The 22,952-nt window shown below is 37.9% G+C and overlaps 1 protein-coding gene across 5 annotated transcripts in view; it reads left to right on the top strand.

Moving 5' to 3' along the window:
• Hnrnpc (heterogeneous nuclear ribonucleoprotein C) overlaps positions 1-22,952 on the top strand; it is a 58,105-nt gene that overhangs the window by 24,334 nt on the left and 10,819 nt on the right. For 4 of the 5 annotated variants that reach the window (XM_010637835.3, XM_010637832.3, XM_010637831.3 and 1 more), the window contains 3 exons: positions 9,622-9,899; positions 11,729-11,843; positions 12,687-12,734. In XM_010637835.3, the coding sequence (XP_010636137.1) occupies positions 9,659-9,899; positions 11,729-11,843; positions 12,687-12,734 (404 nt within the window). In that variant the 5' untranslated portion in view covers positions 9,622-9,658. The remainder of the gene's footprint in view (positions 1-9,621; positions 9,900-11,728; positions 11,844-12,686; positions 12,735-22,952) is intronic. The other variant, XM_010637836.2, reaches the window with a different exon arrangement.

Raw genomic sequence — 22,952 nt, 5'->3', positions numbered from 1 at the left:
TCTAGATGTAGAGAACTATATCCCCCTAAGGTAAAACTAGGGTGGGTGATAAATCTGATAGTAGTTAGGTCATTAAAAGAGGAATATCTGTAGTGAGGAAACGGAATTTGTTTTTGTTCCTTGTTTGTTTTTTTTTTTTTTTTTCCAGGTACTGGGCATTGAACTCGCGTCCTTGCGCTTGTGAGGCAGGTGGCAGCACCACTGAGCTAAATCCCTAGCCCTGTTTCTGTTCTTGAGCTATGTTCTTAGTATGTACTCCAGGCTGGTTTTCAACTCAAACCTCATTTCTCAGCATGCTGACTGCTGGGATTCCAGGTGTGCCCCCCCATCACATCCGTTGATTTGGGGATTTTACTCACTTTTTTGAGGCAGGGTCTTATGTAGCCCCAAGTGGCCTCGACGTCATAGTGATCCTCTCCTGTCTCAGCCTCTCAAGTATTGGGATTACAGGTCTGTGCCACCATAACTGGCTCCTTCTGCAGTTTTAGAGAGCCTCTGCATTGTAAATATTTCCTTTCTTTGGTTTTTGTTTTGGTTTTTTGGGACAGGGTCTCACTATGTAGTTGAGACTGACCTGGAACTCACTATGTAGCCCAGGCTAGTCTCAAACTCAGCGATCCTCCTGTCTCAGCCTCCCAAGTGCTGGGATTACAGGCGTGCACCACCATGCCCAGCTAACATTTCCATTTTTGTCATAGGGAATTACACAGTTTAGTCTCTTCCCCTCCCTCCAGTACTGGGGATCAAACTCAGGACCTTATGCTTATGAGACAGGAGTGGAGCCACTGAACCAAGACCTTGCCAATATATTTTTAAATTTTGAGGCAGTCTCACTAAGTTGTCTTTGCTTTCCTCATATTTGCAGTTCTCATGCCTTAGCCTCTCATTAGGTATGTGCCAGCATGCCAGGCTTAGTAGCTTAATACAAGTATATTAATCTACTTCCCCTTGCTTACTTTATTATTATTTTATTTTATTTATTTATTTTTGTAGAGGGGATTGAACTCAGGTTCCTGTGCTTGTGAGGCAGGCAGCAGAACCACTGACTGAGCTAAATCCCTGGCCCCCTTGCTTACTTTTTAAGAATTGTCAGGAGTCACAGCTCAGTCTTAAAAAGTGTGCTTAGAATGTAGAAGGCCCTGGGTTCATTTCCCATTATCCACAGGAAAAGAAAAAAAAAATGTTTTGGAGTGCATTTATTGCATGATTCAGCAATGTGCAATGTGGACTGTTCTGTTTAACTGTGGTGGGAAGGGCCAGTTTCTGCTTTTAAACCATTGATGATCATTCTTAAATTAGCAAGTATGACAAATATAATTTTGTTCTCTGAGAGCTTAATAAATGGCATCTACCATTTTTCCACTTATTATAGTAGGATTTTTAAATGCATTTGAACAGATAGTTTGTAAATAGGACACACCATCCCCTTTTCAGCTATCATTATTGATAACAAATATGTAAATTGCTATTTGTTCTTTGAATAGTTACTCTTCCTGAAGGATTTCAAAGGTGTGGGCATACTTCTCTTAGGGAACCTCATCATGGCTGGTGTATAAGGATAGAGAAACTTGTATAACTAAAATAGTAAAACAAAATTAACATTAATTCACTAAACTATCACGGTCCATATTAAAATTCTCTGGTCACAAAAATGTCTTTCCTCCATTTCAGTATTCAGTCAGGACTCACATGGCATTTATTTAATTCAGAAAAGCCCCCCTTTAGCTAAGCTGCAGTGAAAAATACTCTATAAACTTGAAATTATTTTCCCATGTACAGATTCAAGTGAGTACTATTAATGAAGATTGCTTTGTTCTTTAGTATTATTTGACTTTTGATCAGCCACGCTTCTCCCAAGAAGCTTTTAATGTAACTTGGCAGTTTTTCAAAATGGTAAAATCTTCACCCATCTAACTAGTTAAAAATTTAGCTTTAAGAGTCTTGGTTTTAAGTATTAATTTCTGTATATTTTTTAATATTCATGATCCATCTGTTTTTAAATTTTATGCCCCCTTTTGATACTCATTTGTGATTCCACTATTTGGGTTTTGACAGTTACACCTCAACTTCTTTTCTACATGTTATGGATGTGAGTGATGTAGGTCCCAACTTTTGGAGGAGGTGTGTGTCTTTTGAGATAGTCTCACTTTGTAGACCAGGCTGGCCTTGAATGCAGTAGTAATCCTTCTGGTTTAGCTTCCCAGTTGCTGGGATTACAGGTGTGTACCATCACATACAGCTTCAACATTTTAAGATGGCTAACATTTTCAAATTACCCCATTTTTCCTTGATTCTTAGATTGCAGTTAGCATAATTTATCTAAAATCAATCAACTTAGATTTTCATGGCCTGAAAATGTCCTAAAAGCAACTACCATGTCCTCCCATTGCTAGAGATATACCTTGAGATGGTGTTTATACTTTCTTAGGGCTGGGACTTAGCTCAGTGGTGCTGCTGCCTGCTTCAAAAGCACAAGGTACCCCAAAAAAGCAATTCCATAATAGAAATACACTTTTGATAAATGAGCCCTGTGAATGGAGCAAGTTAAAACACCCTGGGTTGGGCCAGGGATTTAACTCAGTGGTTCCTCTACCTGTCTTGCAAGTGGAAGGTCCTGAGTTTGATCCCTGGGTGGCTGTGTGTGTGTGTGTGTGTGTGAAATGTAAGAGACCAGAGGAAGATAGGTGATGGAAGCTGTAGAGATATTTAGGAGGAGTACAAATGAAGTGGCCAAAGGAGATTAATGCAAAAGTCGCATGGGAAAGAGCACTAGAAGCAGTGGATCTATAGAGGCAATGTAGAAAGTTTTCTAAAACACCTTATAACTGGGGATAATGGTGTATGTAGGCAAGAGAAGGTCTAGTTATAGTATGTTTTTGTTTGTTTTGGTACTGGGGATTGAACTCAGGTCCTTGTGCTTGTGAGGCAGGCATACTGAGCTAAATCCCTGGCCTGGCGAAAGTATTACTTTGTGAATTTGCATCAAGATGATTATCCTTTTAAAAACTGTCAACCCATTGCTGCCATCTAGTCCCATTTTAAATATAGCAGTCATATGAAGTTTTATGTAATTGGAAGTGAATATACAAGAGGGTTTAAAAGATGCTAAAGGGTTAGCACTTAGGAAGCTGAGGCAGGAGAATTGCTACAATTTCGAGGCCAGCCTAGGCTACACAGTGAGTTTAAGGGTAGCCCAAACTCCTGTGTTTTCAGAAAACAATCCTCAGGCTGGGGATTTAGTTCAGTGATTCTGCTGCTTGCCTTGGAAGCACAAGGACCTGACGTCAATCCCCAGTACCAAAAAAAAAAAAAAAAAAAAAAATCCTCAAGAAGATAGTAAAGGAAATTCTAAAGCATGGTTCTGAATTTCTTGTATCCTCTAGTGTGGTCTGGCATCTGAGGAGCCATGTATGTGTTATTTTTATCTCTATCCCACAGACAAGTATATGCTTGATAAACTTACGTGATGAGAAAGGTGATGAGGTAAAAGAACTTATGGAACCCTATTGCGTTTTGTGCTTGTTTTGAAGACTGCACACAGGCTGAAAATGTGAAATACTTATTCCGCCAACCCTTTTGTGTTCTCTCACAATGAGACAAAAAAGTAAAGGAGGTGAAGGAGTGACTCTGATTTTAAATTGATTTTGGCCCAGTTCCAAGCAGATTTCAATGACCTTAGTAACCTTTTTTGGCCTGTGTGACACTTCTGCCCTAATCATCTGAAACTACAAACTGCTATACTTATTCCCAGAAGTTTACTTGAGTATTAATGTGACTTTTAGAGAAATTGATTTGTTGCAGGGTGTGGTGGCGCACACCTGTAATTCCAGCACTCCAGGAGTCTAGAGCAGGAGGATGACTGAGTTCAAGACCAGCCTGGGCTATATAGTGAGCTCCAGGTCAGTTTCAATTACATAGTGAGACCCTGTCTCAAAAAAACAAAAAACACCCCCCCCCACCGAAAAGTTTATTTGTTAAAAACATACCCCGAAATCCAAGATGGAGATACCTCAAAAGAGCTAGGATTAGAGGTTGCATTTGACCCAGCTATCCTTCTGCTGGGTATCTTTCCAAAAGAATTAAAAGGATCATACCACAGTGATATGGGCACCCATGTTTATAGTGGCACAGTTTGTAATAGCTAAAACTTGGAAACAACCCAATTGCTCATCTCTTGGAGACTGGATAAAGATGTGGTTTTTCTATTAAAGTGGAGTATGACTCAGCCATAAAGAATGAGAATCTAGAACCATACATAAGAAAATGGTTGCCTATTGATGCCATACTCTTAAGTGAAATATAAGACGTGTAAATACTGAATAGTTTCTCTGGTGTGAAAAACTAAAAGTAAAAGTGTAAATAAGAGATCCACATTGTATAACTGATAATGTAAACTAGGAAGAAAAGGGCTAAAGCTGTAGGGGAAGGGAAATAAGGGACAAGAAAAAATATGAGAAGAAAAAAATGGAAACAAAGTCTTTATAAATAGGGGAGGGTGTAGCGGATGAAGGGAGGGCAGGGCTGTGGGGAAAAAATGAAAACCAAGATCTGTCATGTAAAGGTACAAGATCCCAATGATGAATGTAACTGTGTTGTATACTTAAAATACCAATAAACTCAAAGGAAAAAACATAGCCTGTATTTTTAGCTAGATTGGCAATCTAGGATCTCTTAGGGTTGGCAAAGAGGCATAGCAAAATTGATAGGTTTGCTAAACATATTAATATTCTGGGGCTTACTGGGAAGGTGAGGGTATGAATAGCACAGATGTTTGTCTCAAGGAGTCTTCAGCATTTCTTGTCCTTCACACCCCTGCTAAAATCTTGTATTATTGCTTCAGAGTAAAGCTTATCAAACAAACAGACATGATTTTTAGCTTTAAAAATACAATGAAAATTAATGAATTTGACTTTTATTCACTAGGTAAGACCACCTTGGTGATCATTTAATAATGTGATAGGATAGGATTGTGTTTACCAGGACCATAAATTGGAGTGTTACCAATAATTTTTAGGAAAATACTTGGATTGTCTTTTTCATTCTGTCATTTGTACTATAGTAGAATTCTTCTGTAGAGTAATTAAGAAAACCAATTTAGTTATCTTTTGCATACTGATTATATTTGTAAAAACAATTTTAGGTAAGAAACTTGATTCTAGGGTTTAAAATCCTGTACTTCTAAGCAGATAGATCTCAAGTATAATTTAATAAATACAGACAGACCACATCCACCCACCCCACCCCATCTGGGTGTCTTGCTTAGTTGTCCACCCTATGCCCACTTTTAATTCTGCCTCGGCCTTCCAGAGGTACTGGATTTATGTGCTAGTGGCACCAAACTTGTCCTTTCCTAGTACTTTTAAAGAGTGCAAGCAGACTGCTGTTCTTTTGAGGTCTTTCAGAAAATTTAGGATCTTGCAGAAATTTTTATTTCTCAAACATTTAAGAAGCATAGCCAGGCGTGGTGGTGCACGCCTATAATCCCAGCACTTGGGAGGCTGAGGCAGGAGGATTGCTATGAGTTCGAGACCAGCCTGGGCTACATAGTGAGACCCTGTCTCAAAAAACCAAAAAGCATAGAGTATTTAAACTATACCCATGAGCTAGAGGTTATTGTTCATCAAGGTACTAGAGGAGTTTGTTTAAAACTTAATTTATGTGGATTAACATCACTATTTAACAGGTGAGACAAAATCAAGGGAAAAAATTCTCTAGTCTGAAACTAGTAGAAATGAAGTACAGAAATTATAAATATGTGCTGCCACACCTACCCTGAAAGTGCTTTTTAATAGAGGTGAAGTACAAACAGCCTTGCACTGTGGTGTGTGGCTGGAATCCCAGTTAGTAGAGGCTGTGACATGAGGATGGAATGTTTGAGGCCAGTCTGCAATTTAGTGACTTAGCGAAACCTTTTTTCAAGGTCTGGGGACTTAACCTAAATATGTAAAAAGTAAATCTTGTGGCATTTGTATTATTCTTAAGTACTTTTTCTTTTTTTGGTAGCTAGTTTTAAGTATGTTTCCTGGTTTTGGTCTTTTGAGACAGGGTCTTGCTACATAGTTCAGGATGTGCACCTCCACACTCAGCTTTTTTTTTCTTTCTGCCAGGATCTTTGTAGTTAGACTACCCTTAAACTCCTTATATAAGCCTTCAACTGGAAATCCTGTGTCAGCCTCTCCATTGGTGGGTTTGTAGGCATATGCCAGCAGCCCAGGTCCTATAGACTGCTTAAGCATTTATCGTAATTCATGTGATTTTATAATTTGTAATTTTTTAAATGTAGTTGCTCGGATTTTTATAATGGTTGTCAAATATGTTATAAAAAGTACATGTGGAGCAAACCTGAATATAACAGATTTGTATAAAGCAAGAAATTAACATTGGCCCATTCCCTCTGTTGCTGGTTCTAACACTTGAAATCTGACAGTTTTTTTGAGTCTGGGTTAGTCTTGGTTTGTTGGCCAGCCTGGTTTATTTAGATTTGAATACGTGGGTTAAAATGATCCTCCCATTGCAGTGTTCCACATAGCTGTATCTGTAAGAGTGTGTCACTTTATCTGGATTGATATATTTAAGGCTACAGTAGTTGACTTGAGGGGGGGTATATTGTGGTTTGAACTTGGGGTCCTACCTTAGCTTCAGGAGTACCTGGGACGGCAGGCCACCAACCATGTGACAGCCTGATTTTTTTTTTTTTTAAGGTTTGCTTTTGTTCTACTGCACCTACACCTGAATGCCCTGGATAGTACTTGCACTGTGTGTGTGTGTGTGTGTGAGAAGATGTGGTCTGGTCTTTGTTGTTCAGGCCAGCTCAAACTCATTACTAGCCTAGGTTGTCCTGGAACTTCGTGTAATGCTCCTGACTCAGCCCTCCCTAGTGCTGGAATAACAGGAGGATGCCATCATACCAATTGGCACTGCAGTGGGTTCTTCTACAGATAAATTTGTAAGTTAAATGGGATAGGAACTTACGTAAAACAAATTTAGAGGATACATCGTATTTCTTTTCTTGGGAAAGATTGTTTTGGCAATAACGAGTTTAGGTGACTGAGAACTATTTTACAAGGAAATGATTATTGTGAAAATCAGTGTAGTGGTTTAATGGGGGATGGGATAGGGGAACATGGGGTGCTTTGGTTAGTATGAGATTGTATAGGGACCAAGATGTTCCTAGTACCTTAGAACTTTGTATTGATTGGTTATAGTCACTTATTATTGGAGTAGTCTTAGTGTTTAACTGGTTTATTTTGTTGTTGTTGTTGTTGTTGCCCCCCCCAACCAGGGATTGAACTTGGGACCTTGAGCTTGCCAGGCAGACTGCGGAACCCCTGAGCCAAATCCCCAGCCCGTGTTTAACTGTTTTAAAAATCGTTTCTCTTTGTTTTCTGCCATAGTTAATATTAGCTGATTATTTTGGGGTTCTTCTATCACCCAGGTGTGGTGGCATATGCCTGTAATTTAGGATGCTGAGGCAGGGAGGATCTCTTTGACTTTGAGGCCACTCTAGGTTACCTAGTCTCAAAGAAAAAAGAAAATATCATTTAGGGTCCAGATTGCTTTTGTCATTGAGACCTTTTGGTGATGATATCTTGTTACCTACTATAGTTATAAATGTCTTTGGGGATTTGCTTTTGGTATCTTGATTTTTCTGTGGAGTTTCAGATCCTGTTACAAAATTGGTGTGACAGTTCTGCATACTAGTACTTTTTCAGTAGTTTCTGTGTGTACACTTAGACCAGTGATGGCGAACATTTTAGGAACTTGAGTATCAAACTAACCCAAAACCCATTTACTTATTATGAAATACTAAAACTACAATTAAAACCTCAATACTGAGCCGGGTGTGGTTGTGCACACCTGTAATCCCAGCACTTGGGAGGCTGAGGCAGGAGGATCACTGAGTTCAAGACCAGCCTGGGCTACCTAGTGAGTTCAAGGTCAGTCTCAACTACATAGTAAGACCCTGTCTCAAAAAACCAAAACAAACAAACAAAAAAACCCCAAAAAACTCAACACTGAGATTTTAATTGTGAAAAAACAACTCTGCATTAACATCTTTCATTTTAAAAGAAAAGCAGTAATACATGTGCCTTAAGTTCGCCACCACTGACGTAAACTATTGAACATCTTTGTCACTTTACAGAGATTTTGCTGGTAATCTACTTTCATCACAAGTCAATAAATTAAGATCATTTGATACTTAAAATCTGTACTGTCTTTAATAAAAATTTTTAAGCAATCCTATGTAAGCTTTGGTGACCAAATCACTGTTTCTGTAGTGGTCCTAGTAGCTGATTGCAGATGTTCAGTGTTTGATGAAACGTGTATACATAAGAAATATGTACATCATCTGTAAAAACTACTTTGTCTTAATTCACCAGATTGGAAGGCTAAGCAGTTGTACCCAGGTACAGGCATCTTTTTTTGACTAGACATTCTTTGGTATCTTTCAAAGAGATAAAGGGAAATTTTAAGAATGTCACTCTTTAAAACCCTGTTCATCAACATTGAAGGTTAAAAGGGGAAGGAGTACTTGAGTTCAATGAAAGGTAAAGAAAAATGTGAACTAAAACATACATATATCTAACCTAGTACCTGGGTGGCTGAGACAGGAGGCTCAGTGCAAGTTTAAGTCCAGCCTAGGCTGGATAGTGAGTTTAAGGCCAATCTGAACTACATTGTAAGACCCTGTCTCAGTGAATGAATGACGGGAACCTAGGTGCTGTTGTCTTGTATCTCCATGTAATTATGATCATGCCACCATAATATATTTACAGTTTAATTTTGGTTTTAAATAGTCTGAGGAAAAGTATTCTTTTGTCATCTTTTATCTGTGCCTGTTCTCTCTAGTTTTTATCATCATCACCATCCAATATTACTAAGGTGTATTGTAGGTTATCAAATAATAAGTTCAGTTGTCACAGTACATAAAGAGATGGTATTGATATTCATGTATGTGTGACATAAGTCACTTGTAAATTGATTCTTCTATTGACTGTTGAAGATGGTTAAAGGACTGGGGATGCAGCTCAGTGTGATTCCCTGAGTTTTATCTCCGGGAACATGAAGGAAAGAAATAACAGTTAGCTTTTATTTGAAGAGTAAATATAAATTATCCACATAGATCTTGCACTAAACTATGTTGTTAGTAAAATTTGAAGATATGCCTAATTGATGGCCAGTGAGTGACTTATTTTAATAAAAGCAGTATAAAGATGATAGAATTATTGAGGGCAAGGAATTTTTAACAGGGAAAGTGAAAAATAGCCCAAACTTGTAGTAAAGACCTTAGGGGGATGCTGATTTGCTTCATTTGAAATACAGGGGGGAATTAATCCATTTGGAGTTTAAAATGTCCAGTAAGTTTCTGTTGCCAATAGTCTGGGAGGAGAGGTCCTCTGAGAAATGACAAGTTAGTGCTCCTGTAATGGAATTGAGTATAGAGGAAGTTGGAAGTTTTTAATGGATCATATTAAGAGCACTAATCTCAATAGTAATATACTTGCTGTTGTGATGTTCCTTTTTACTGGGTAGTCATAGTAATTCAAAATGAAAATACATCCTTATATTAAGGAATATATTTTTAGCGTCTGTTTACATGAATGCTTTTTTTTCCTCCAGGTTTTTGTCTTTGTTGCCAACTTTATCATCAGACACGATGGCTAGCAATGTTACCAACAAGACAGATCCTCGCTCCATGAACTCCCGTGTGTTCATTGGAAATCTCAACACTCTTGTGGTAAAGAAATCTGATGTGGAGGCGATCTTCTCGAAGTATGGCAAAATTGTGGGTTGCTCCGTTCATAAAGGCTTTGCCTTTGTCCAGTATGTTAATGAGAGAAACGCCCGAGCTGCTGTAGCGGGAGAGGATGGCAGAATGATTGCTGGCCAGGTTTTAGGTAAGGTTGTGGTTGAATGAATTCTTATTTTTTTGGTACTGGGGATCGAACTGAGGACCTTGTACTTGCAGAGCAAGGGGCAGAACCACTGAGCCAAATCCCTGGCCCTGAATGAATTCTTTCATTGATGTAATTAATGCTGAGTTTTTCTGTTCATGTTTCTCTGCTTCATCCCCCCCTTTTTTTTCTTTATTTTTGAGACAGTCTTGGAATGTAGTTCAGGCTGACCTCAAACGTGGCAGGGATCTTCCTGCCTCAGCCTCCCAAGTAGGATTATAGGCATGTACCTTGGGTAAAATAGGATGTGTGATATTTCATAATGCAGAAAAATATTGCCTATGTGGCCATATCTTGCTTAGGTAGACTTGGGAAAATGGTATAGTGTAGCCACATAAGGGCTCTTGAGTTACACTGTTCGGGTCTTAGGATTTGGTGTCCATTTGTGTTAGGGCTGAGTCTTAAATTTTCTTTGTTAATATGAAGAGGAAAAAAAAACGAAATGAGTGCCTTAGAGTGCTTAGTATCTGTCTTTATCTGAAGAGATAATACTTCAGAGTTGTCAGAATAATTGAGAACATCTAAGAAATATCTTCTAGTATAAGTCCAACATGTTAGACTCAGTACACTTAAAAAAGATAGTGTTTGAAAATGTCTAAATGAACATGTTATGTGACTTATATACTTTTAACTGTTGATAGAAATTTTCAAACAGCAGTAGAATATAACTGTATCAACATTCCACTATTTCACATAAAATTATTTTTAAAACTTCTATAGTGCATAAGGTTTTTGTTTTTTTGAGACAAGGTCTCTAGATCAGGCAGGCCTTGAACTCAACTATGTAGTGAGTTAACAGCAATGGAAAGATGATTAGCTTTTCTTGATTACTATTAGTGCATTTTTATTTGGATAGTCTCAGTCTTCTGAATTTGCACCATGTAGCCCAAGTAGGCCTTCAACTCTCAGCAGTCCTGCCTCAGGGCTGGGATTAACAGGCATGCACATCCATCCATGCCTAGGTTTTTTTTCTGAATCGCTTGAGTAGCTGGGATTTTTGGCTTTATACCATGATGCCTGGCTGTGAATATTTTTTTTTCTTTTAAACAACGCAAACCATAATCATACCTAACAATGCATAGTATTTTGTTCTTTGACCCAAGGACACTCACTATGACCTCATTCTGAGTTGGTGAGATAGATGACTCAGTATAGTTGTTCAGGACATTTTAATTGTTTAGTTTTATAGGAGTTTGTATGGGTCCGGGTCAAAACTCCTGAAAGCAAAATTGTAATAAATTTTAGATGACATTCAACAATAGAACTTAAGATGTTCCAAATTCTATTTCTCACTTGATGATTTGATGAACTGAATTTTAGAGAGCTGAGCTAGGGATCCTTGGTTTTTGGTAAGTGAATTTTTTAAAGGAGGAAAAGACCATGAACTCTTGTGAGTAGGTAATGAGTACCTTTACATCTGAAATTACTCAGATGTTTTCATATTTGTGTTATTTTAAAATCTGTAGACCCACTTCCTGTGTGGCAGTCATTGTTATGCACTGATAGTAGTGATGAGTGAGCAGACTCACTGCTCTGCATTGTAAGAGCTGAACTCTGCCTGATCTCTTGAGAGTAGACAGTTCTTTTCACGTATCTGGGGGCCAATTCTGTTAACAGCACAATACAAAGATGAAAAGCTAAATACTAACCTTGTGGGAATTTTGTGAAGATTTTGAATGAGATGGAAATATAAATCATGATTTATGTCACTGCAGTTCAAAATTGTAATCTCTAGAGTTTAATTTTTTTGTTTGTTTGCTTTTGTTTTTCAGATATTAATCTGGCTGCAGAGCCAAAAGTGAACAGAGGAAAAGCAGGTGTGAAACGATCTGCAGCGGAGATGTACGGGTCAGTACCAGAACACCCTTCTCCGTCCCCTCTACTCAGGTCCGGAACTTTATTATTTATAACTGCATTGTGTCCATCAGTGGGCATCTTCTCTATCTGTTTTCTGGATGTGGGAGGGTTTAATGTAATGTGTATTATCTATGAAAAAGTAATGCTTTTTTTGTTTTTGGTACCGGGGATGGAACTCAGGCCCTTGTGCTTATGAGGCAGGCATGTTGCCACTGAGCTAAATCCCCGACCTTAGTAATGAGCTTTTTTGTTTGTTTTCTGTTTTTTGTTTTTTGATTTTTTGAGACAGAGTCTCACTGTGTAGTTGAGACTGACCTGGAACTCACTATGTAGCCCAGGCTGGTCTCAAACTCACAGTGATCCTCCTGCCTCAGCCACCTGAGTGCTGGGATTAAATGGCCTGCGCCACCACACCCAGCTAGTAATGCTTTTTAAATTGTGTTAAATGTACCTCTTCTTGCCCATTTCCTATAACCTAATCAAAGATCCTGAAATTTTTGTTAATGAAAAATAGTTTGCTATTTGTAGTGTAAATTGAAATCTTTTAAAAATTGTTTAGCTTTTTAGAAGCTGGGGATAAGAAAGGAAAGTAGAATGATATAAGTTTAATTTACTCTTAGATTTTCCAGTCTTTTTGTTTTTACTATGTTATGTGTTGAAATCAGTAAACTTTGACCTCAGTTAAATGATGACTGCATTATAACCCTTGGTCTGAGGTGATTAGAGTGTTGTTATTTACTTGAATTGTTTGGGTTTATTCCATGTTGATCTTAACTGATATTGTTGTTTGTTTGGCATGTTCCCCCCCCCTTCTACTGTTTTGAATTTACATCAGCATCTCCAAATTAATCATCTTCGATATTTCCTTTTCAGCTCCTCGTTTGACTTGGACTATGACTTTCAACGTGATTATTATGACAGGTATGTTGAAAGTATTTTATTCTGGTAAAAACCAGTGAAAATCTTTTTTTCTGTTTTGTAATAATCTTTCTTTTTTGAAGTAGCAAACAGCTAACATAGTTTAAATGAGATGTTCCCTTTTTTCCAGAATGAACCCCCCCTTTGCCACATAGACTAGGTAGCGTGAGCTTAAAAAATGTATTTCAAAGAAAGAGTACTGATAGTCACTGTAAAAATTTTAAAGTGATCTCTTATCTTACTAATTATGTCTCCTTTCAACAAACAATATAAAGATCATAATGTAGTCGCTTTAGGAGTTAAAAGTATTAAGATTTATATTATAGTTTGGTGGAGTTTTACAGTTCAAAAAGTCAAGAATATTAGAATAATTATAATTTCTTAGGTCTTCAGAACAGCATTAGTATTGGAGTCAGAAGACAAAACTGAAAGATGTATAGAATAGGGCTAGATGATGAGTAACTTGGAATGATGTATTTACATCTATTGTAGCAATTAGTGGAGTGATGCTGAAAATGTATTGACATTGATTGATAATAGTTTTAATAAAGGAGTGAGTTCTACTTGGTTTGCCCCCTTTTTAAAAATTGCTAATGCTTTGGTACTCTGGGGTGTGTGTGTGTGTAAGAGAGAGAGAGAATGAATTTGTACATTAGGCAGTACATGGAGTATAACTCTGCCTTTCTTCAAACTGAGTCCCGCTGTGTAAGGCTGGCCTTGAACTTGTAGGGAACCCTCTTGCCGCAGAAGTGCTGAGATTACATGAGTGTGCCTGTACTCAGCTGTGCTTTTTATATATATGAAGGACTACTGATTTTTTTCATCTTCAAATAATGGTATTGCATACACTAAGTGTATGTCTGTAACCCCCCCCCCCCCCGTGCTTAAACCCAGAGCCAGCCCTTTGTATTTGAAACATGGTCTCACTAAGTAACTGCCGAATCTCGCCTCAAACTTGAAATCCTGCCTATGCAGGATTACAGGCGTGTCAACACACTTCACTCAGATAATTTTTTTATTTTATACAGGGTCACGCTATATAGTTTAGGCTGACCTTAAATTCACTGTGTACCCCCAGCTTGCCTCAAACTTAAAATAACCCAGCTGTTTCAGCCTCCTGAGTGCTGGGATGCTTAGTTTGTGACACCACACCAGGCTTACTTTTCCCTCTTACAGGACAAAGAATAGCTTCCTTAAATAGGGAATGTTTCAAAGAAAAACATTTCAGCTGAGTTCATCAATCATATTAAAGCATTTAGGGCTAAAGGAGTCAACTCAGTAAACAGTATGAGCAAATGTATTTGAAAAACGCTACAGTAGGTGATGGGAGATAAACATTAGAAGGTCAGAAGAACAAGGCTCGAAAAGTAGATTTAACAATCTACATCATAAAGGAACTTGAATGCAATGTTAGGATTTTGTTCTTTCGATCGACTGTTAGTTTGTGTTCTAGTATTTATTGATGTTTCTGGTTTTTGAGACACGGTCTTGGCTTTCCAGTTAAGACCGGCCTTGAAGTTGACTGTGTAGCCAGGGTTGGCCTCAACTGTATGATCCTCTTTCCTTAGATCCCTGAGTGCTGGGAATATAGTTTGAGCCATTAAACATGGCTTGAAAAGTAGTGATTTTTATACTTGGGAGACCTCCTAATTAGATGTGGCATTTCTTTGCTACTGGAAAACTTGGTTGGTCACTCATTAAGTGACTTGAAGGCAGCAGGTCAGAAGCTTCCTTTTCTGCAGACACACATCACATGTCCACTTGTTCAAGCCTCATGAACAAGGCTGAGGATGTAGCTCAATGATGGGGCACTTGCCTACCTTGTGCAGTGCCCAGGTTCAGTCTGGAGTATTTATTGTTAATAAACTAAAGTATATATAATCAACTATACTTGTGAGGGGGTTTTTTACAGCTGGTCTTAGGTAGGCTATAGGATACAGGTGGGTTTTTGGGGTTTTTTTAAACTGCTTTCCCTATGATATAACTTTTTTCAGTCCGTTCACAGTGGCACAAACATGAGAACATGTACTGTGTTGTGACTCCTTTTTTCTCATACTTTTTGGTATGATTTAAGGAGTATCATGGATTCTATAAACCTCATGTTTTAAAATGAATGTATACCAAAATTTTTTAGAAGTCTAGCATATTCCTTAATGAGAACAGTCCTCATTAAAATTTTTTATTTTGTCTTTTGTAGTATATAAAATATCTCAGTAAATAAGTTTGAAAAACTTTCTAAAGGAGAGTTGAAAACAGATTATCAGTATGGTGAGGTAGTTATTGGCAGAAATACTTTGTTTTCTTACATTGCTATTTAATTCTAAACATTGGCCTTAGTTTTTCTAACATACATATTTTTTTTAGTGGGATCCTGTACCTTTACATGATAGGTCTTGATTCTCATTTTTTTCCTTTGTCCCTGCACTCCCTTCACCCCTTCCTCCCCTCTCCATTTTTAAACACTTTATTTCCATTTTTTTCAGTTTCTCATATTTCTTCCTCTTCCTTATTACCTTTCCCCTACCCTTCCCACTTTCCCTACACCTTTAGCCCTTTACTTCCTATTTCATATTATTAATTATCTCATTAGGATCTTGTGTACTATTGTAGTTTCTCACACCAGAGAAACTATTCAGTATTTCAGTTAAAGAAATCTCTGTATGAACATTAAAAATAGGGAATCATAAAATAAAACTAGAAAGGAAAGTAAAAGAGAAAAGGCAATGATGTAAAATTAAAATAATCCTTATTTCTGGAGATGAAAATGGTCCCTGAACATACTTAAATTGCTTCTTGCTCTTGATATACATATTTATTTAGTTATTATCTGATTGCTATTTCATATTTTAATACCTTATCTTCTAACCTTAGCCAACAGAAAAAGATTTCTGACTAAAGGAGTATGTAGGTAGTAGCTATAAAAGAACCATTTAACTTGAAATTATAACTGGTGATGGGGAAATGAACCTGTTTAAGACTTTTAGGAGATGACCACATGGCGAAAATACTTCAAGTTGACTTAAGGATTTAATTTAGTATTTTTTAAAGATACATTTTTACAAGTTGAAAATGGTGCTTGATTACAGTGGAATATAGCAGAGTTGGGAAACTTAGCAGAAGGTAGTCTTATCACAGAGAACTTCAAAGGTACAGATTTTTTTGGTACTAGGAATCGAAATTAGGACGTTGCACTTGCCAGGCAGTCGCTGTGCTGCTGAGCTACATCCTCAGCTAAAGTATAGATTTTTTAAAAAAAATCTAGGGCCAGGGATAATGAGAATTAAATCAGATCATGAAATTCTCATGGATGTTTTAGACCATAAGTTTTCAGTTTCTGTAATTCTTTATTTCCTTATTATCCAGGCTTTTGGATCTTAACTCCCCACCCCCAGGCTATTATGTATTATTATATGGTACATAGTAGCTTTGCAGAGTGGAACAAAAAATAAGGATCCAAACCTTATCAATTAGCAGACCAACTTGTAATCAAGGTTGTTAAGTAATGTGATCTGGATTTTCTAGTTCTTGTACTAAGAATACATATTCATAGGGTTACTATGAAGACTAAAACATGAAAGATTCTCATTACAGATGGTCCAAACATAACATGAGTATTCACTATCGATTGTAGTTTTGTTGACCATGATAATTCATTTTATTAAAATCTCCAGATTCCTTTCCTTCTAGACACTGAAAATTTTACATGTGATACTGCTAATGCTGGCATACATTATGACTACCCATATATTTTATTGACACTAATTTCAAAATGAAGGATATCATGGGCAGCCCACTACCTTTTTCCCTTAAAAAATAACAAAAGTTTTGACTTCATTGTGAAAAAACATAGCTGGATGGGTTAGTGCATGCTTATAACCCTTTTTGCAGCTGAGGCAGAAGGGTCAGTGTGAGTTCAAGGCCAGCTTGGGCTACATATTATCACAGACCTGTGCAGTAGTTCTGATTTCTAGCTGAGTGCTGTTGCTCAAAGCTGAGGAAAGAAACTAAAAAGAACTTAGAGGCAAACCACCAGCCAGGACAGCCAGTACTACTTACTCATCCAGCAAAGGCACTGGTCTTAAGCTATTCATTTTTATTAGAAATCAATTGGGGTAAAGAAAGGCAAGCTACATGGGAGGATGTGTAGTCATGCAGTTTCTGTGGAAAAGGATGCAGGCAAAGCTTGTAAAGGACAAAGCACTAGGGAATTAGGAACGGAAAAGACAAAATATAGGGTTATAATTATAATCCTTATCCTTCTAGTTAAGAAGGTTTTAGTTGTGGGAATGGAATTTGGGTACCAGTTACTCTGACCTTGGCATATAGGCTTCTTGTTTCTCAAAGCCAAGCCAGTTGAGGGGTTTAACTCCTTACAGCTTGCACTGCTTATGGCCTGCTTTATACATAATATTGCAGTCCCCTGCACCATGTGGTGATTTCAAGGCCAACCGGGACTGCATAGTAAGACCCTTGTCTCATTACCAGCCCTGCCCAGAATGACACAAAACATTTCAGTTTGAATATGCATAAGGGAGAGTAGCACATGATGCCATTCTCTAGTCAGTCATGTTTGTCTGTTCTTCCCTCTCAAATTATCTTAGCATTTCTGGCCTAACTTTATTTACAAATAGTTTAGTAACTGCTTTCTTTTTTTAAAGGATGGGTCTCTATGCAATTGACCTTGAACTCAACTGTGTATCCCAATTTGGCCTCAGACTGGCAGCAGCCCTGCCTTAGCCTCTCAGTGCTGGGATCACAGGTGTGTGTTTGACACCGTGGCAAGCTTAATGAATGTAATTCTCATTTCACCCAGGATGTGATCATTTTTGCACGAATTTGCTGATTGAATCTTGGGTAACATGCTCTTATGTTTAGCTAGATCTGCAGACTTGATCAGACTTATTTATTTCACCTTTGTATAGGTTGATGAAAGAGGAAAGCAGAATACTTTAGTGTACATGCTTTTATTGTGACAACCTACCTTTTAACTAGAAGTTTTAAGTGTATTGATTGGGTTTTGTATAAGCACCAACCTTTATTTTAACAATAAAGTAGGCGATTCAAGGTTAGTATTTGTTTTTGGAATGTGAGTAATTAACATTCTTGTTTTGAGTTTTTGTGGCTATGGATGATTGAGACCCAAATATTTTTTATTTCTAAGGGTGTGGTTGCACACACCTGTGATCCCAGCAGCTGAGGCGAGAGTATTTCCCCAAGTTCAAGGTCAGCCTGGGTGCTCTGTATTAGTGGGACCCTGTCTCAACAAAATGAGTTGATTATAGCTTAATGTGCTCTCCTGAAAAGAAGGTAACAGCGTTGAATTCTGAAGCTTTAAATTTTTGCTGCATTCAGATTTACGGTATTTGGTATTACATATTTTAGTGGTCAGCTTATACATTTTAATGATGAAATAGCTGCCCTCTTCACTATATAATTAGACCTGACATCACATTTGTTCTTAAGACTATTTCTGATGTTAAAGGTATTAACAGTGTGTTGGTGAATTGCTCATGTGTGTGAAATCGGACACAAAATCAACTAGTTCCTCCAGCCATCCTTAAATGTCAGGCATAGTTTAATTACATAAAGATTTGTTAGCCAAGATTTTACCTTTGGCATGTACAATCCCAATTTTGTATTAATAGTGTGTACTGTATTTGCAGAGGTGTAATAAAAACTGTTCGCAGTGCACAGGTATTTAAAGCTATAGTGTTTGTGTGTGTGTGTGTGTGTGTGTGTGTGTGTGTGTGTTTTGTACTGGTAATTGAGCTCAGGACCTTGCACTGTTGAGGCAGGTGGTAGAACCGCTGAACCTACAGTTTTTGTTTACTTTAAAGTGCTGGGACTAAACTTGGGGTCTCTCTCATGCTAGGCAAGTGCTCTTAACTGGAGTCCAAAGCTATGGTATATGAGAGGAGCATTTTCTTTCAAAAAGGGGGGTGGGGTGCAGTTCAGTGGTTCCGGGGCCTGCCTTCCAAGTTCAAGTACTGGAGTTCCATCCCTGATACAAAATAATAATGATAATGATGATAAGATTGGAAAGTACTTAAAGTCTGAAAGTTCTTAGGCTGCCATATACGTGGAATTAATATTTGTCACAGCTGACCTGGCAGTATTTTTTTAATAATAAGGTTCGCTCTGTAATTGTTTTCTGATTTATGCCACTAATACTTCCTGTGTTCATGCCTTTAAAACTCAAAAATACTTAGTGTGTTCATTCTTAAGCATTTTTAGAAAAGATGCCATTTTCATGCTTTCTGTAGATTTTAATCAAAAACAAGTTTCATCCGTGAATGTGTTTAGGAATTAGAGGTTGTATTATAGAACCTTGTGATTATTCTATAAAACACCTGTGTTTTGTAAACTTGTAATATGAATTGGCAGGGCGGGGGTTACCAGGGATTGAACTTAGGACCTTGTGTGCTTGCAAGGCAGGCGGCACACCAGTGAGCTAAATCCCTGGCCCTGTAATGTGAATTTTGTGGCATGTGAATGATGCCTCAATTGCAAAAAGATTAATCATGCCTTTTTGGATAACTAATTCTTTCATTCATTCTTACTTGGAGAACCTACAACCGTAGGAAATATGTTTAGAGTGTTAAATTAGGTTTAATACCTGAGTATGACAGCTAACACATGGTAAAAACCTGGTAAGCAAAGCAAAAGAGCTGGTTCTACCTGGATGTAGTGGGACACACCTATAATCAATCCTAGCGCTCTGGGGAGGCCAAGGCAGGAGCATTGCTACAAGTTCAAGACCCAACTTGGCTACATAGTTCAAGGCTGTCTTGAACTTTGTAGTGAGACCCAGTCTCAAAAGAAAAAAGGGGTCAACTCATTTAGTCTCTCTTCTGTCTTAGAAACTGTCTTTTACTAAATTATTTATGCTTGTCCAGTGGGGTGAAATAAACCGGTTCTAAAATATTTTGGTTCTTACTTAATGATACCGTGATAACTCATTTCACCACTTAATTTTTTATACAATTCTGGACAAGAACTTAATCAAATTTCTCTGTAAGGTCAGCATTGAACCTAACTATTGAATTCGATTTGGTGGTTGGCCAGTTCAGTTGCATCCAGATTGGTGAAGTTAAGTTTGTGAACCACGGTACCATTGTAATGAACACCTGGGTGCAGTGCTGCACACCTGTAATCCCTACCCTGGGTGCGGCTGGGACAGGAAGATCACTGTTAATTTGAGGTCACCCTGGGTTAGTAGTGAGTTTAAAGCCAGCCTGAACTTCACAGTGAGACCCTGTCACAACACAGTAATAGTCATGGTAATGATGACATAATACAGTGTGTGTGAGTGGATGATAAATTTTTTATATTAGAGAATTTTTGTTTTTTTTTTTTTGAGCCAGAATCTTCCCTGTCTAGTTTAGATTTTCCTCAGTTTAAAACACACCAGGCACACACACACCTCATTCTGAGAATACAAGCAGCTTCCTTTAGAGGTTTTAAGCACTGGCAAACTGTATTATACGAGTAAGAAAGTGCCATGAAATTAATAGGGGACACTATGTTCTTCATTGTGTGGGATTATTTTACAAATTTTGTTGGAAACACTGAAAATCTCCCTTGTAAGATTTATAGAGCCTGGGTTGGTTTCAAAGTGCAGGGTCTGAACTTAGACTTTGGGATGAAGTGGAAAGTTTTTAGGCAGAGTAGAATGGAGCTAACTTTGACCCTAAAGATTGAGAACTGTAGTTTGTGTATAGCCAGCACTATGACTAGATAAGTAAGAATGAGAGAAAAAGTCTTTAGCAGAGTCTAAATATTGGAATGGAGAAGAGTTAAGGCAGATTTGTGAAGTAAGCTTCTTTCTGTGATTGTGTTACATATGTGAGAATTAGGGAGAGAATAATCAACAGATTTTATCTTTTAAGGATTAGCTAACAGATTGTGCCTTTGGTTCTTGTGGGGAGGTTACAGTTCGGTTGTCTATATATAAATTTGGGCGAGTAAGCAGTTGTTGCTGCTCTCTTCCCACGCCATACCAAGAACCTTTCTAAGATTTCCTACCTTAGACATTGAAGACTAGTTAAAATATTGTTGTTTTGAAAGGCAAAACAAATGAAAGCATAAAAACATTTTAATATTTGAACATTTTATTCTAGATACATAAAATTTTAGAGTTTTAATTAATAGGTCAAAAAGTACTATGATAGGGCCGGGTATTTAGCTCAGTGGTTCTGCCACCTGCCTCGCAAGCTCCAGGACCTGAGTTCAATCCTTGGTTCCCTCCCACCCCCAAATAGTATGAGACTAAGGACCACTTTCACTTAGAGGAACTAATGTCAGCTGGGCTTTGTGTGTGTGAAGTAAGCATGTTAAATAGTTGGTCCATTTTTTGAAAATTGGAGGTGTTTAGTTTGCAAAGATGGATTCAAAGAATGAGAATCTGTAACTAAATTGCATAGCTAAGAGATGACGAATTTGTGACCACAATCCAATTTTTGAGCATTCTATCACCCAAAAAATATACCCTGTTCTTAATAGCAGTTGCTCCCTATTTCACTCTGACAGGGGCCTGGGGTGAGGTATTCTGGACTTCATATAATCAGTATGTGCCTTTTGTAAAAGGCTTCTTAAAATCTGGTGGACCATGTTATGTGGTACATCTGTAGACTGTCCATTTATTTCTGAATTATATTCCATTGCATAGATAGTACCTTATTTTGTTTACCTGTTCATCAGTTAATGGACATGCTAGGTTTCTACTTTTTTCAAACTGGGCCTCTCATGCTATAGCTTATACTGGCCTTGAACTCACTATGTAGCAAAGGTTGGCTTGAACTTAACTACAATCTTCTGCCTGAGCCTTCCAAACTAGGATTACGGGGTATACCACCTTGTCCAGCTGGATTTCCACATTTAGAATAATGGCTTCTGTAAATACGGTATATAAGTTTTTATATGAATGTGTTCTCAATTTTTCATGTACCTGGAAGAATTGCTGGTTTTATGTGGTTAATTACATGCTTAGCCTTTTTTAAGGCCCTGCTAGACTATTTCCAATGTATCTGTACCATTTTACATTCCTATCTGCTGCCTGAGGGCTCCACTTTCTCATCTTTACCAGTCTATATTCATTTAGTGTAGCAGATGTATTAGTGGTACCTCCTTGTGGTTTCCAGTGGTATCTCATTATGGGTTTGTTTTATACTTTCATTAAAATGAATGAAGATTGTGTTTGTATGCATTTTTGACAATTTACAGATGTATATATTTCAGATACTTCATGTATCAGTACTGTTTTCTTGTGACATGAGTTGTGAACATTCTTTGCATATTTTTGATACAACTCTTCATATCCATTGTCTGATACTGGCAGGTTTTTGTTGTTGTTGTTGTTTTGTTTTTGTTTTTGTTTGTTTTTGTTTTTGGTACTGGGGATTGTACTCAGGACCTTGGGCTTGTGAGGCAGGCAGCACACCACTGAGCTAAGTTCCCAGCCCCGGACAGTCATTTTTGAGTTTGCTTTTGCAGTCTGTTGCCATTTCACCATTCTACCTTATGATCATAAAATTGTAACTACCATTGTGTGTTATGGCACTGAAATCCTAGAACTTGGGGAGGCAGAGGCAGGAGGTTTGCCATGCGTTCAGGAGCAGCCTGGGCTGCGCCTTTCTGGCAAACGCAAGGTCCTGAGATGGATCTCCAGTATGCCCCCCTCTCCAAGACAGCCTGGGCTATGTAGTAAATTTAAGGACAGCCTGAACTACCATAGCAAGACCCTGTCACAAAAGTAACTTGTTTATACCAAGAATGATTAGAATTTGTTTTGTTTCGTTTTGGTACCAGGGATCAAACTCAGGTTCTTGTGCTTGCGAGGCAGGTGGCAGAACCACTGAGCCTAAATCCCGGCCACAATTAGAATTTGTAAGCATGATGGTTTTGTTACAGAGTAAATAATTACAGAATACAGACCTGTCTTGTCAAATTACATATAAACAGTAATTGGATTTCTGGATACAGCAGAATTGAACAGTGCTGTCCTGCATAAGTTTGTGGTGACTTAAATATTCTGTATCTGCCCAGTGTGGAACAGCCACATGTAGCCAATGGCGCCTGAATGGGAGATTGCATACCTACGTACTACAAAGTCAGCTTTGACTGGTTTCAGTGAATCTTCAGTATTTTTCTTTGTAAGCAATGTAATAACAAAATCCTGCTTTGCAGAAAGGAAAATAATCTGGACCACAATAGAAAAATCTT

The sequence above is a fragment of the Fukomys damarensis genome, unplaced genomic scaffold (assembly GCF_012274545.1).
Source record: "Fukomys damarensis isolate Sample0158 unplaced genomic scaffold, DMR_v1.0_HiC HiC_scaffold_17, whole genome shotgun sequence".
Taxonomy (NCBI): domain Eukaryota; kingdom Metazoa; phylum Chordata; class Mammalia; order Rodentia; family Bathyergidae; genus Fukomys; species Fukomys damarensis.
The sequence above is the reverse complement of the archived record's forward strand: the minus strand, read 5'-3'. Positions and strand labels throughout refer to the sequence as shown.